Below are 14,875 nucleotides of genomic sequence, written 5' to 3'. Positions count from 1 at the left end.
ATTGTACAGTTTTAGTCTTTTGTCGTGTACAAAATGAAAACAAAACAAAAAAAAACGCTCATGAACCCAGACTGACAACAGAATTTGGACCAATCATTTACCGCTGACCTTTAACCTTCTCCTTGTGACTAAAACTGTTACAGTGCACAGTACGAGTAATCTGTCAGTTTTTTCCAGAAAATAATTATATATTTGCACCATTTGCAGAAATATTTGCACCAGTCAGAATCACAAATGATTCAAACTTGTGCTCCGAAAATGAGTACACTCCACAGTCAGAATCACAAATGATTCAAACTTATGCTCCGAAAATGAGTACACTCCAATAACATATAAAAACAAATAAAATTCAACCACATTTTACCAACAGCAGCTATAATTGTCGAAGGAGATGCAAGATGAGTTTATAATTGTCGAAGGAGATGCAAGATGACAGTTTTTTTTTGCAGAATATTGTTTTGGCTGTTTTGCATGTCAGTATAAAACAGTGGTTCCCAAAGTGAGGTGTGGGCCCCCTTTGGGGACAAGGGATTATTTGTGCCACAGTGGGAGAAGAAAAACAAAATCCCTGTATTTTTTTATTTTTCTGGGAGAATATCAGGTGTCAGTGTTATAAATTAAATAATTTTTCCAGTTTCTCCACTTCCTCTCGTGTTTACTCAACAAGAACAACAACACAGTACTTTATTTGTTTTGGTGTGTACTCATTTCTGCTGTGCACTGCAACTCTTCCTCACGGTTCATCTCACTGAGTCTGCTCTTTTTCTTTCCTCAGTTCCAACACAGACTCCCACAGAGGATTAGCATAAAAATGAAAATAAAAGTGTCTCGATGTTATAGAAGAATCCATGAATTTCCACTAAAGGAAAAAGAGCAGTTTCTGAGTGATGTATGAAAACGCCTGTCCACTCATTCACTCCGTCTCCTTTGGTCTTCTGCGTTTGTTGTACGTCTGCGTCTTCAGCTTATAAAACAACATATGACACGGCTAGGTCTAAAATGCATTAGAAATGATAAAAAGCAACACATTGTGACTTAAAAGATGCGTATAGAATGTCATGTACATGAAGAAGTAGTTTCAGTTTTTCTGGGTGAACTCTCACCTGTCTACACAACAACAGACCTGTTAAATCTGGTCCCAAAGTTTGTCCCACCTACAGTATGAAACTGATAAAATAAAAGTTCTGATGCAGCCTGCTGGGCAATATGCTGTGAATGTGTAAACTGGATCGATGGACTGGTATCTACATGTCAGTGAGAAAACATGGAGACTCCGTTGGCAGAGAAGTTCATCTGGCAAATATCTACAAATACTTTGTGCATGTACCCTTTAAACACTAGATATGTACTGTATATTGTAATGTTATTTTTCAAGCAAATCAGCAAGGCTACGCTTGGATCCTGCCCAGTCATGTTCTAGTAGAGTCATTAGGCAACACCAGCCTGGGTGGGTGGGTGGGGGGGCTAATTGATGACTATTAGATCTGCATCAGCTGGTTCCGTGGGTTGGTCGTGCCTCTCTTCTTCTTCTTCTTCCTGGCTTTCTTCTGGTCTCGCCTCATACCCTTCGTCCCACAGGGCCGAGTCCAGCCCAGCAGGTGCTGACAAAGAGTGCGGCGTCACGGTTCTTCCCAGGCCCTGGTAGTTGGATCCTGCCTCGGCGATTGCATCCTGGGAACCCGACGACAGCAATCCGGATCGCTCGCAATCGTTCTCACCAAAGTAAGACTTCCTAGGCCGGCCCATCACTGTTCTCCCTGTTAATGTTGACGACAAAGTTGTCCTCAGTTTTAGACACAATTGTTACGTTTCTTGTACAAGTGAAATCACTTCAGCAGGCAGGGGGCGACCTACCAACATTGCGCACTTGTTCAGAAATGTCCGCTCTGACATCGGAGATGTCCCACATGGCCATAAAGGAGTCAAAGCAGGAACCCTCCTCTGCCTCCTGGATGTAGGGCTTGTAGGTGAAACTGAAGTGATGAGCAATCGCTGCCAGGAACATCTCCACACATATGATGAAATCCTGAAGGAAACATCCACAGTCGTCAGGCAGTAAAACAAACCTCAAGTACACAAATGCATGCTTTCCAGTTAGACGGTATTTTAAGCTCGAGTTGCTTTGGTGAAAAAAAAAAACGTTTTGTCCCCACAGTGTGTGCAAATTACACGTGTCTAAGACACGTGTCTTAACCTTGTATGAGAGCAAATATGAGTGGATTGATAGATAAATGACCTTATGTCAATGCATTAAAATATTTAAACCGATTAATTTTACTAACTTAAACCTTGTATGAGAGCAAATATGAGTGGGTTGATTGATAAATGACCTTGTGTCCATGCATTAAAATATTTTAACCGATTAATATCACTAACTTACTGTGATTAACACCTTAATTTGGAATGCCATCTTTCTTTTTTTGAAAGGTAATTCAATGCTTTATTTGTTTGGAAATCCTTTCAATGTAACATCAGAACCAGTAGGTGGCAGTAATGCAATTCAAAAGAGACAAGAGTTGTTTGGTTTGCTGAACCTTGAGGGAGATTGTACTGAAATCCGTTTTCTTCTTTATAAACAGCCTAACCTGCAGCATACCTGTAATCCAGTGGCCACAGCTTCCACTGTTTTCCAGTCCCATGTATGTTTATCAGAAATGACTCCCACTTTCACCAGCAACGCAATGAACACAGCTTGCCTGAAAGTTTAACAAGATACAAACAAAACATCAGTTTGAAACACGTGTGTGCACTTGAGAGAAACTGTTTTTAATTAGAAAAAAAAATGTGAAAGACATCGTGATTTACCAGAAAGATACAAACACCACCATTTTAACACAAAGGAATTTTCCCACTGGCTTAATTGGACTCAGTTCCTCCCTCAGCGCTCTGTAGAACAGCACCAGGCAGTACATGGCAAACTACATGACAAGCGGGGAAATAAACACATGGTGAAAATATTCCTCCTTCAATGTTTAGATCTATTTTGTTACTTCAAATATTCTCATTCGAGGCCATTGAAAAGTTTAGACATTGTTTTGTTTTTACCAGCTGTGACATATTGTTGAAGATAACCAGGTAGGTCCATGCATTTGTTGAACTGAAATTTCCTTCATCGTACACGTTACACAGCTGACAGATCCTGTAGACAACAGGAAGAGGAGACGACCATGTCAGAACAACAAGTAAACATACATTAAATATAGTGAAAGATTTTGTGTAAAAACGAGCTTACATGGCAATTACAGTTGTCACGGGTCTCACAACAGTGTACTGCAGTACTCCCAGTTTACATCTCAACAGTAAAACCCTGAGGATGAAATGAAGATTAAAGGCAAAAAGGTTAAAGTTTAGGGGCATGCTAAATCTGGCCCACCGCACCATCCAATCCGGCCTGGGACTAGATTCCACAATAAACAAATGAAACAAACTGAAAAGTTCTGGCCCAACAAATATACTTGGTGAGCCCTGTTATGGACATCAAACATCAACTGTTTTGGTAAAGAAAAATCTCACTGAATAAAATTAATAACTAAAAAGACAGAACTTACTCTCCCATCGGCCAGGGTGGGCAGCAGCAAAGCGGGGGCAGGTGTTGTTGTTGCTCCTGCACCTCCATCATTAACACCAGGCTTGGATATTGATTCTCCAGGTAATTAAGCAAAAAGGTCATAAAGTTGTAGATGACAAAGGCTTCGTAGCACTCTCTGCATGTGTCCACATAAATTGCTATGCCAGGGTATTTGAGGGCAATCCACTGAAAAGAAGGAACAGTCTTTACAATAAAATAAAAAAAAACATACATTTTAAAATACATATTGAAGTCATGGTGAAATACAACTTACACTGTCCAAGCTGTAGATGGGAACCATCCATAGTATTCTAAAAGACACCAAGAGAAGCTGAGACGTTAAACACCAGTTTAAACACACCAGACTACTGTTCACAGCAGACGTGCTCTGCAGCATTTTTACCTGATGATGGGTTTCTGGAGCTCAGGCTGGGTGTAGTGAACTAGATGCTGAAGAATGCCCCATAATGATATGGGTATTGTCATGAAGACGAAGATACCAGCTATAAACCAGGCTTTATTATGTGTTCCAACCTGTTGTCACAAAAATCACGAGGGTTAACACCGGGTTTAATTGTAAAGTTAGTGGTTAACATGAGGCAGGGCAAGTCAATAAATGACACATCAAGAATGATTTTGATCCTGAGTGAAAATAAAAACAAAGCTAAACTTTTGAAAAGCTGAAACTGTGAAAGGACTAAGAAAAAAACTTGCCTTGTCAGATTTAATTATTTTAAAAAGATCTGTAACCATATGGTTGAATAAAAAAAGATGATCAAGGACTGAGATTTACCTTTGTAAACCGCAGGAAGCAATTAGTTATAACTTTTTTAAACTACAACCATCAAAAGCCAAAAAATAATTTATATACATGTGAAAAGATGGATGGCATTATGTTAAAGATACAAATCCATTAGTAAACAAATAAAAAAAAACAGCAACAAACTGATAAGTCGATTAGCCCACCTATTATTGTAGGCCTAGGTTGCATCTGCAGGGACGTGATATACAGTAGATGTAAACAGTAAACAGTAATAGTCTACGACAGAATGGACGCAGTTTGTATAATTTGCCCTTCTAAAAGTATTTTAGTCAAATGTTAATTGTTGATCTTAGTGAAATTTAGTAACAAGAAATCTATTTAGCAACTGTATTCGTCAGCCGTTCCTTCAATCAGTGCAGGGACGAACCTGTGACTTCTGCAGTTCCCAGATGCACAATGGCAGGACGACTAACAACAGGAGAATGTAGAGGACAACGACCAGCGGTCGAATCCATCTTCTCCAGTTCCCACAAGAACAAGGTATGTTGCACATCAGGACGACGTTGAGGCCGTATATCTGGCCTGAAGCTCAAGGAACAAAAACAAGTGAACCCGCCTAGAATACGCTGTTAACGCTCAAACAAACACATGACTCGTGTTTTTGTCTTGTTATCCTGCTCTGGAGTTCAATATTAAAGAGCCGTTTATCACTTGTTATGTAAGTTACACGGTCGAACGCAGTTAACTCTCATGCATGACCATAAATCAGCTGCTCATATGACTCGGTTTTAAAGAGCTATGTGGCTAACGTTAGCTCGTCACCTGCTTCACCATGTAAACAAACACGGGTGATGTTGGAAACAGCTTGCATCGTCATATTGCTCCAAACCATATGCAGTGTGGTAGAATCCACTTGTAACCTAAGTGTTTCATTAGAATTTTATTTTTAAAATGCGAGTATAACCTGCCTTTGGACGTAAAAGTTTCCAAACAAGTCGTTACTGTTGTCTTAACTTCCTGTTGTCGGCGTTGGGGCACCGCCTACATTCTATGAGCTGATTGGCCAAAGCGACACAGTCAACCAATAGTTTAAAAGAAAAATGTTTCGTCATATGTAACGTAGCTCGAGATTCTTGGCACCACATTAAAATGTCACTATCTCCGCTGCTGCTAGCAGGTTGCCATTCATCCGCAAGATGGCATAGTAAATAAACATTTGAGATTGAAACGGCTCTGGTTTAAAAGCTACTTTTTTATTTACATTTTAAATAAAAGAATATTATAACGAAAAACAAACAAATAAATAAAATAAAATTTAAACATAAAAAAGAAAAATGTTTTATAGAGGGGTTGCATCTTATATTGCCTACTACTTTTTACAGTTTTACAGTCACTGCGACAACCTTTTACCTTTTTCTTCATTTTCTGGTTTCCAGGATTGTGTATACTTCAAAGATCTACTTTAAAAGTGTATATCTGAAAAAAAATCCCATCATGCATACTTTAAAAGTGTATATCTGAAAAAAAAATCCCATCATGCATGTATTCGTCTGTGTATCTTTTCTTCTTAATTGAAGGGAGGCAATGTTTTCCTTTTTATTACACCATGTCTCCACTGCCCCACAGTTACAGAAATCACTGGTTGTTGCAGGACAGATTGTTCATCAATTTTAAATGGATGCTTTTGGCTTTTATGAATTAGACATTGTTGTGCAAGCATGGTGGATAGCTTGGAGGGATTGCCATGGAATGAAGCGTGTAGGGCGCAACAATGACGGGGCAAGGCAGACAAACATATGTCAAACATATGTTTGATTGTACCAAAACAATTTTAAAAACAATAAATTCTACTTTTTTTCTTTTACTTTAGTCAAATGGCTACAAGGTTGCTAATGTTTAGCTCAAATTCACCCAGCCTAACTTGGGTAGTTTTTTTTTGTTATGCAAAATTTTAGCCACTGAACTTGTAGTTATCTTTTGTAAAATTAAACTGCAGCTAGTTTGGCTACATTTTAGCTTTATTATGCTAAATCTTTACTACTTTTGATTTTTTTCTTTTAGCCAGACTAACTATCTAACAAGCGTTGGCAGACATACAGCTGCTCTCTATCTATGAGATGACCTTTACTTCTCCTTCATTCCCTTTGAAAAAAAGAAAAACTACTGAAGTTAATTTAGTTTTATGCAATATATTTTGACAGCACCTATCATCATTAGCAGTATGCACGTCTTTGATTTTTTTGTTTGTGGTCACTGGATTCACTTCAAAGTCTGGCCTTGACCACTAAACACCAAGCCAAGTGTTGGACTGTTTGTTATTTTTTTGTTGCTGGAGAAGGAATAATGTGCTGGACTTTAGCCATTTTTATAGACCTCCAAGTTCCAGCAAAAGGAAAAGATATTAAGACTTGGATAAATAGAAGTCTGGACCATAAAAATATTGGTGTGTCGTCTGAGTGTGGGGGAACAAGTAGGTAGTTAGGAAGAAAAATGTACAGGTAGGGACAGTTTTATCACTTAGTAATCTTCACGTCTACCTTAGTTTTCTAACTGGACAAACCAGGCACCAAAATGTTCATGTTCATTTATTTTCATCATCATCATCGAACTGCTATTGTTTTACCACTAACTGGAGCCTGATTCTGACATCAATTTATGTTTGGGTTTCATCAAGTTTCATGACTTATGTCTGATAGAGCCACGTTTGCAGCGGGCTGTTGTTCTTAAGGGTTTTCGACCTTAGCGTCCTTCATCATCCACGTTCTTTTTGGCAAGAGATGAGAAGTGACTTAAACACACGACATTCCCACCATCTAAGCAGTTCACATCCGCTGACACTACTAACCCTAAAAGCTCTGTGGCCAAGCAGGTCAGTGTGCTCCACATTAATCCCAGACACACATTTTTTAGAAACTAGAGGGGGGGGGGGGGGACAGCAAAATAAACAAAACTCTTTGTGCTTGAGATGGAAAATGATTTATTGATACAAGCAGCAGCAGCAATAATATCAGGTTTACACTTGAAACCAACACACAAAGAAGAAATTCCCTATAGTTCATACATATCTCAAGTATAACATAATGAATTGTGGTAAAAATATAATACTGCACCGTTAACACTGGGTTTGGTTTACATATTTATACAAAACTCTGCAAAACAGAAAATGAAGTGCAACACACACCAAGGCACACACACACACACAGGTTTACATGAGTCCACACACACATATGACACAGAATAAGGTTCAGTTGTTCTGAGGATGATTTCCACATGTCATCGACACCGCAAGGCTGCAATTTCCTGTAGGCTACTTTCTTGCTGAGCGTCGGTTAAATTGATACCACCCTTGTTTCTGCATGTTAAATATAAAGCTGCAGCATGGAGCTTAGCTTAGCTTAGGTTCACTCACCCAGGAAATTGCCGCACTGCTGAGAATCAGGCCAGCAGAACAACCGTAAATATTGTTTTAAATCATGTTTGAACATTACAATATAAAGCGGAACATGATTGTGTTTCAAGTGCCAAATTATAGCCAAAAAAAAAAAAAAAAGCCACTCTATCTGACTGTAAAGTTGCTGGGATTAGAAAGTTTTTTTTTATTTTTACATGTTTTTTCAGCAACTGGGACTTGATATTAGAGCTGCTGAAAAAGCACGTCCTCTGACATCACTTTTCGTTTCTTTCTGTGGACACGGCCTCTTCATGTTTCCAGTAAGTCCCTGAGAGTGATCCATCTTGCTCCAATAAACAGACCTTAGAATAAACCTCACCACAGTCGGTGATTTGATTATCAAAGTCCTTTCTGAGGATTGCAAATTTGGATTTGAAAACTCATAAAAATGATCTTTCCCAGAACACACAGCGTTTTTCTTCAGTGTTACTATAATAAGCTAACCAGCAGCTGACAGTAACTCCATGTTTAACACAAGTGGTTTTCCTTCAACCATGTCTGGCCTTTAATGTAAATAACTATATTTAAAAAAACAACAAACAAAAATGTTCCTATATGTTTATGTGCTACCACCATCAATACTTCTATGTCTCTGTTATATATAACACTTTATAAAAGTGGGCACTATTTACAGTAAATATTCCTCTGCTTACATGCACACTTTAACTTTTTATAAGTATGTATAGTAAAATTCACAGTGCAGTTAAAAGAAGGTCTTTCCTGTCCATTTGAGTAAAATCTTGCGTGGTATGACCTACAAAAAATACAACGCAGTACCTCATCTGCCCACCATCCTGCTCTTCTCACGACGACAGGGTAGAGCCGCGTGTTGGTCGCTCATGTCCACCGACACGAACATCTGCTGATGCTGATATCATCATATTAGCACTTCCTGCTGCAGCTGGACCTTTGTCTTCGTGGCTACAATAATAAACACGTGGCTAACTTTGAACAATCAGGGAAAAACACAAACAACCCGTCCTTTTCATCACATCGGAAACAAACCACACTCTGCTCTCAGCGTCGGGAGTTTCTGACCGTTCTTTGGGAAAAGTCACCGTTCGGCCTCACAGTGGTGTTAACATGGGATACGATTGCTGGAGAATTTACAAAGCTTCATTATGGGGGACTTTAGTTGCTGTACTTCCTGATGCTGCGGTCGCTGTTCAGGTTGTTGGGCTCTGGGCTTTTACACTGGACGCTGGTACCGTTCATGGGACCGATGCTGCTCAGCTGGTTGTCGGAGTAGCACCAGCAACACAAACAGGACTTGAGGAAGAGGGAAGAAAGAAACATAAAATGTTAAAATACAGATACTCTTTTTTTTATAATGTACACCGTGCATTAACCTTAGGATAATCTACAAGGATGACGCCCCCTGTCACTACTTTCTCTTTTCCCCTTTTTCTCTTTTGCAAGTGACTTTTCATTGTGAAAGTGTTATAGTATTGTTATTCTTTACAACTCTACTACTATTCTTTCACTTTCATGAATGTTTTCAACATTAGCCCAAATTCCTGCATACTTTGAAAAAACATTTTTTTCTATTATTGAATGTAAATTAGATTTTTTTCTCGTGGCCTTTTGTCCTTTCTGGCAGCACAGCCGTTTGTGTCTGTAAATGTTTTTGCTCTCACTTCCCACAGCAGGCAGACTCGAGGCCTGCTCTTCGTCCAGAACCTGACGTTCAACATAAATCATGCTCACATAAATCCAATGGCTGCTTTCACATAAGAGGTCATCATAACCTCAGCGACAACAACAAAAGCCTGAGTTCATTGTTTTCTTTTCTGCCCAGGCCTAAATCCACCATATTAAGTGTGTGTGTGCGTGTTTTACGTTTGTGTGTGTGTGTTTCCAAGGTCTTGTTACGTGCAGCTGTATCCGCCTGTTGGTGGGAGTATCTTACCTTGAAGCAGTTCTTGAACTTTTTGCTCACAAAGTAAAGGATAATTGGATTTATGCAGGAGTTGATAGTTGCGAGGTTGATGCCGAGGTAATCCAGGACCAAGAGGAAACTGCAGAAATCAAAAGTGTAAGATTAGGTTAAATAGTTAGTCGTTTCCTTGTCTCACTGACGAGTGATCACAGTTGGCATTTGTGGTAGGTTAGGGTTATCTGAGTTATGGCTTCTTACCTCAGCAGCTCACACCTCATTTTGTCATTCTGATGGTAAACCGTCTTCTTAAGAATCCTGCTGAGGTGCAGCGGAAACCAGCAGAGGGCAAAGATGAGCACAAGGCAGAAGACAGCTTTGGCCACTTCCCTCCTCTGTGGTAAAGAAACAAAGAATCATTATAGGCTGGACACAGAGTGTCCTTATTGGTTAAACATCATTTTTAATGCATATGAAGAAGGACGTGCACTATATATCCAATAATTCCACTGTCCATCCAATTATCGTAGCTCTAATGCAGAGTCGATACACACGTTGTTATTTACGCACACTGAAGCAGCTTGAGCTTAAAATGCCACCACAACGCTCAGGATGTTGGTGGAGGGTTCAGCTTTAGGTCAGACGCGCGGCGTGCTGCGTGATGACACATTTGTTAAATGGATCTCTGTCCCAGCAATATAATTTATTAATTAATCCCAAGTAATCATGATTAATCATCAAGCCACAGCTAGTCTTATGACTTGATTATTTCGTGTTTTTTTAATCACTAATTTAGACTCATCATGGGATTTCGATGTCTTTTTTTTCCTGCGTGTTGTGTACAGTACTGATCAGACCAAGACAAAAAAACTCATCATGGGATTTCGATGTCTTTTTGTTCTTGTTGTGTACAGTACTGATCAGACCAAAACACACCCACTGTTGTCTGTCACAGATATGAAGTATTCAATATGACTGATTTAAAGGCTGAGAACAGAAGACTTTTCTAGTAGGAGATGCTGAAAGTAGAGATTGTGGAAAGTCTGATCAGAATGCAGGAAGAAATGTTGAAATGTGTGGATTCCCCATGGGTTTGAAGTCTAAGTGGATGTCACTGAAGAAATATTCGTCATCTGTTCGAGTTCCCGTCCCCAGGGTTTTGTGATTAAGTCTACAATCTTCAGAGTCCAAGTTGAGTCATGCGTCCTGAATTTAAGGACTACTGCGCTGCTGTCACCTCTTTCTGGAGATGAGAAACTGGAGCCTCATACTGTGTCGTGTTTCTGTGTCTGTCTGGACTTGTACTTGATTTCAACAGTGGTTTCATCTTTTAGACTCTCGGCTCTAATTCTGGAGCCTCAATAATGACGTCAGTTTTACAGACCTGTTTGAGATGCTCACTCAGAGCTATACGCAGGCTGCCGTTCCTGTGGTTGAGCATCTCACTGGTCATCAGAGTGTAAAAGACAGCCGTGCAGGCCAGAGGTACACAGAAGTAGAAGCCAAACAGCCACCAGACCTTGACGTCCCTGTAAAACTACAACGACCAGCAAGTGTTAAACACGTGGCTTGTGTCACATAGTAATGAACATTCACAATAGACGATGTATTGCATTTTTCACTATGCTTCAAATACACTTTAATGCAACAAAGTGAAAAGTGGCATTAGTCTGCACGATGTTTTATATTGTAAATTTGCTCACTCCTCTGTGTAAGTTACAATGTAATAATAATAGCAATGAAAGTACATAACAAAATGATAAGTACATTTACGTCATAAATGTAAAGTTTGAATTATATATGATGCACTTTATTGTTCTTGTTTATTGCACTGGTCTGTGGTGCAGATAAGGTTGGAGGCCACTGGGGGAGCTAATTACATTCTTGTATAATTGCCATGCAGTCTCTCCATTCAAATCAGGACACATATACTGTGATACTGCAGTGTGAGATTACAGCTTTCAAACATGGGAATAACCTCAGAAACTGCACTGCTGTTGGACCTTAACTTGACACAGATTTAAACCACCACCAGACGACTCCTGCGTGACTGAGTGCTGCACACACGGAGTTGGAAACTCTACAGAATTTTATTGCTTCTGGCTTACGCTGTCTGAAAAATTCCAGTTTAACTCTTAAAAACATTTGAAACCACAGAAAATCCCTGAACCTTATCTGTAAAAGTTAAATCTGCAAAATGCTGCTAAACATTAGCAAAAAAACAAAAACAACCCAAAAACGTATGGGTTGAGGTTGTTGTTGGTAAATGTCACCGGTACAAAACGACAAATTTGTTTTGTTTCTTTTGTGCATATGGTGTAAATAAAGGCACATTTTACTCAGAAGAATCAGGTTTCAGGCAAATAATTATACTGAGTCTGCAATCAATTATGTTCTTCAAAGATGGTGAGAGAGAGAGAGAGAGAGAGCGAGAGTCAGATTAGTGTCATATTCTCAGCTCCAGACATGAAATGGTATTTTAATTCACTGGGTTGACTTCTACTCTCTATTTTTGTTTTCAGTTCAGGAAATCGTGTCATATAATCGATTTCGGTGTCTTAAAGTTTTTGTTTTCAGTTCAGGAAATCGTGTCTTAAAGATGTTCTATAAATAAATTCAGGCCATTAAACCAAGAGTGGAGTTTATGAGGTTGCACTTTCACGTTAAGTACTGCTCCTGCAGGTGCCGTTCCTATCTCATTAGTCCTGCAGTGTTTTGTCTCCTCGTCACAGCCTGCGTTCTGTGCTTGTACATTAACACACAGCACATCTCGGCCTGAACCGAAGCAAAACAACGAGACAAGAAAAGACATCTTCTACTCAACGCTCTTATCTAAGTGTGTTCAGTACAGGAAGGAAATAAAACGTACCTCCATGAAGTCACTTTTGGGGTTGAGCATACAGGAGTGTATGGTTTCATTGCCGTAGTTGAATGTGACAACGTCAAAGCCGATGGCCTCTGGTACAGCCAGGATGAGTGACAGCACCCAGATAGACACGATCTCAATGACGGTAAGGAGAGGAACGCCCACTCCCTGTACTCTGCTCCACGAGGCCACAGCCCTGTACCTGAGACACAGGGAATTAAACAACATTACCATGTTTAGTGTCAACTGCACATGATTTACATTAGAGAAATCCCACGCACCAAACAAATATGTCCCCAAAAGTATGTAGAATTAAATATAATCTATTTCCAGTTCACACGGTATAAAACCTGCGCCTGTTTAGTTGAACACACTGCTCATATGCTCGCAGGAATTGAAGAAAGACAAACTGGAAACATTTCCTTAAACAGCTAGGGGTCTGTTCCGTTCTGTTCTGCCTGTCTCTGTCGCATGGACAAACGAAGACAAGTGCAGCAAATAAAATAATGGAATTCAGACCATATTTAACAAAATTGGCAAATTTTCGACAACACATTATATTATAGACAATGTAATATAATATATAATCCATTGTCTCTTTTGAAAGAGCTGACAGAGATTGTAAACACACACACTCAAAATGTTAAGAATTGATGCTGAGAGATGATCAATTGTTTATCTATAATATCTAATATTTATATTTTGGTGAGGCCTCCAAACAGAGCGGCCCACGTTGGCAGAAGGGTCTGCGTTGGCTTGTGTTTCCCACCCAGTCATACTCGTTTGTTTCTTTAATGGAAACCACTTGTCGAAATGTGTTACTAAAATCCCACATCAAGATTTTATGGCGAAACAATATATTTTTCATGACACATTTGAATTTCTCTGTCGAGCAACATGGCGGCATTTATATTTTACTAAGTGGTTGTGTATCTATGGTGGTGGGTTTTTTTCTCTCTTCCTCCCAACGCTGAAAATCAGACAAAGAAATGTGGAAACAAATGCCGTAGCATCTGCCGCTGCACTCTCTCTCCTCTCTCCTTCTATTAGAGGTCGTTAAATGTCTTCTAACTGAACTGTTCAGTGCATAAAGTCCACCTCTTATCAACATAAAAGATGCATCTGGACCAGAGTGAGATGATACAGGGCTTCAGCACTTTATTGCGATTATTTATTTATTAAGGAAATTCTATAAGGGTTCTATTAAAAAACAACCTGCTGGTAAACTGGACCTGCGTCACGTTTCTGATGCCAAGTTCTGCGCCTGTGGAATATATGCTGTATGTGTGTGTCCATCGAACCATCCATTTGTTATCTGCTGATTCATTTGATTGAAACTATATGAAAACGTCATAGTTTGTTTAATTTTAAAGTTTGAAAAATCTGTCTCAAAACACAGTGTCTTGCAGAGACAGAAAGACAGGAAGTAGATGAAGATGTTTCACACCTGTGTTTAGTGAAGTCTTCTTTCTAGCAGTGTGTGTAAATGTCAACGTGTACTGACTGTGTAGTCGACAATGATGAGTGGTTGGACAGATAGAGTGCATGTCATTTTGGATTTAAAATTTTATCTAATTAATATCATCAATGAATGATCTCATTAAACAGGCTACTTTAGTTAGCCTTAAAATATAGTACAGTTCAGTTTTTGGGAATATTTTACAAAACAAAAGTCTAATTTTCATTCTAAATGGAGACATTTGCCAGACTTAAATTATTAGATTTTTGTTTGTTCATATTTTTTAATGTGATTTCTTGTGAAATGAAATCCAATAATCCATTTGCTGGTTCTCGTTGTTAGAAAAAGGATCTTGGAGTTCATCAGAGACGTCTGTTTGTTGGCTCACACACAGACTTTCCTGGGAGTAAAGTCAAACATTTTAAGTAACAGTTCACTGACCTGTCCACGCTGAGAGCACACAGGTTGAGAACAGTGATGCCCACGGAGGCTTTCTGCAGGAAGGGCACCAGTTTACACAGACCCAGGCCAAAAGCACTGTTGTCAAAAGGCCAGCGTGACGCCAGGAGCTGATGGGAAAAAAAGAAAGAAAAAGAAAAAACAAAATCTGAGTTTGGTGGAACCGCTTTGATGATCATTCAACACTGATAAGACTGGAAATGACTATTTCCCTTCATGTTGAGGACGTGTCGCTGCACATTACACCCTGACATCATCGTAACATCATGGAAAGTTTAGTTTCACACTGACCATGTGGTCTCCATCAGCTGATAAATCGTCGGCTAAACCTTTCCTGCAAACTTTTGACCCAAAAACTTTAATTAAAAAGTCAGCACGTGGTCAGAGGGTCATGTGAGCCGAGGTCTTTGTCGTGGATCACGGTGGCCTTGGC

General features: G+C 39.4%; 2 protein-coding genes across 3 annotated transcripts in view; both read right to left on the bottom strand.

Moving 5' to 3' along the window:
* Window positions 1-436: 436 nt before the first annotated feature.
* tmem184c (transmembrane protein 184C) lies at window positions 437-5,377 on the bottom strand. The gene is made up of 10 exons (XM_008316442.3): window positions 4,759-5,377; window positions 3,972-4,102; window positions 3,843-3,879; window positions 3,549-3,754; window positions 3,233-3,307; window positions 3,046-3,139; window positions 2,806-2,918; window positions 2,597-2,696; window positions 1,855-2,026; window positions 437-1,757 (listed from the first exon to the last, which is right to left on the bottom strand). Exons 1-10 carry the CDS (start codon window positions 4,882-4,884, stop codon window positions 1,465-1,467), a joined length of 1,347 nt encoding a protein of 448 aa, XP_008314664.1. The 5' UTR covers window positions 4,885-5,377; the 3' UTR covers window positions 437-1,464.
* Window positions 5,378-7,282: 1,905 nt separating this feature from the next.
* Window positions 7,283-14,875, bottom strand: part of ednraa (endothelin receptor type Aa) — a 10,240-nt gene continuing 2,647 nt past the window's right edge. For both annotated transcript variants that reach the window (XM_008316441.3, XM_017035382.2), the window contains exons 3-8: window positions 14,425-14,552; window positions 12,528-12,726; window positions 11,043-11,195; window positions 9,920-10,053; window positions 9,692-9,800; window positions 7,283-9,051 (exon numbers count right to left, since the gene is read on the bottom strand). In XM_008316441.3, the coding sequence (XP_008314663.1) occupies window positions 8,914-9,051; window positions 9,692-9,800; window positions 9,920-10,053; window positions 11,043-11,195; window positions 12,528-12,726; window positions 14,425-14,552 (861 nt within the window). In that variant the 3' untranslated portion in view covers window positions 7,283-8,913. The remainder of the gene's footprint in view (window positions 9,052-9,691; window positions 9,801-9,919; window positions 10,054-11,042; window positions 11,196-12,527; window positions 12,727-14,424; window positions 14,553-14,875) is intronic.

This window comes from Cynoglossus semilaevis, chromosome 9 (assembly GCF_000523025.1).
Source record: "Cynoglossus semilaevis isolate Cse_v1.0 chromosome 9, Cse_v1.0, whole genome shotgun sequence".
Lineage (NCBI taxonomy): Eukaryota > Metazoa > Chordata > Actinopteri > Pleuronectiformes > Cynoglossidae > Cynoglossus > Cynoglossus semilaevis.
Note: the sequence above shows the minus strand (reverse complement) of the source record. Positions and strands in the feature narration are given on the sequence as shown.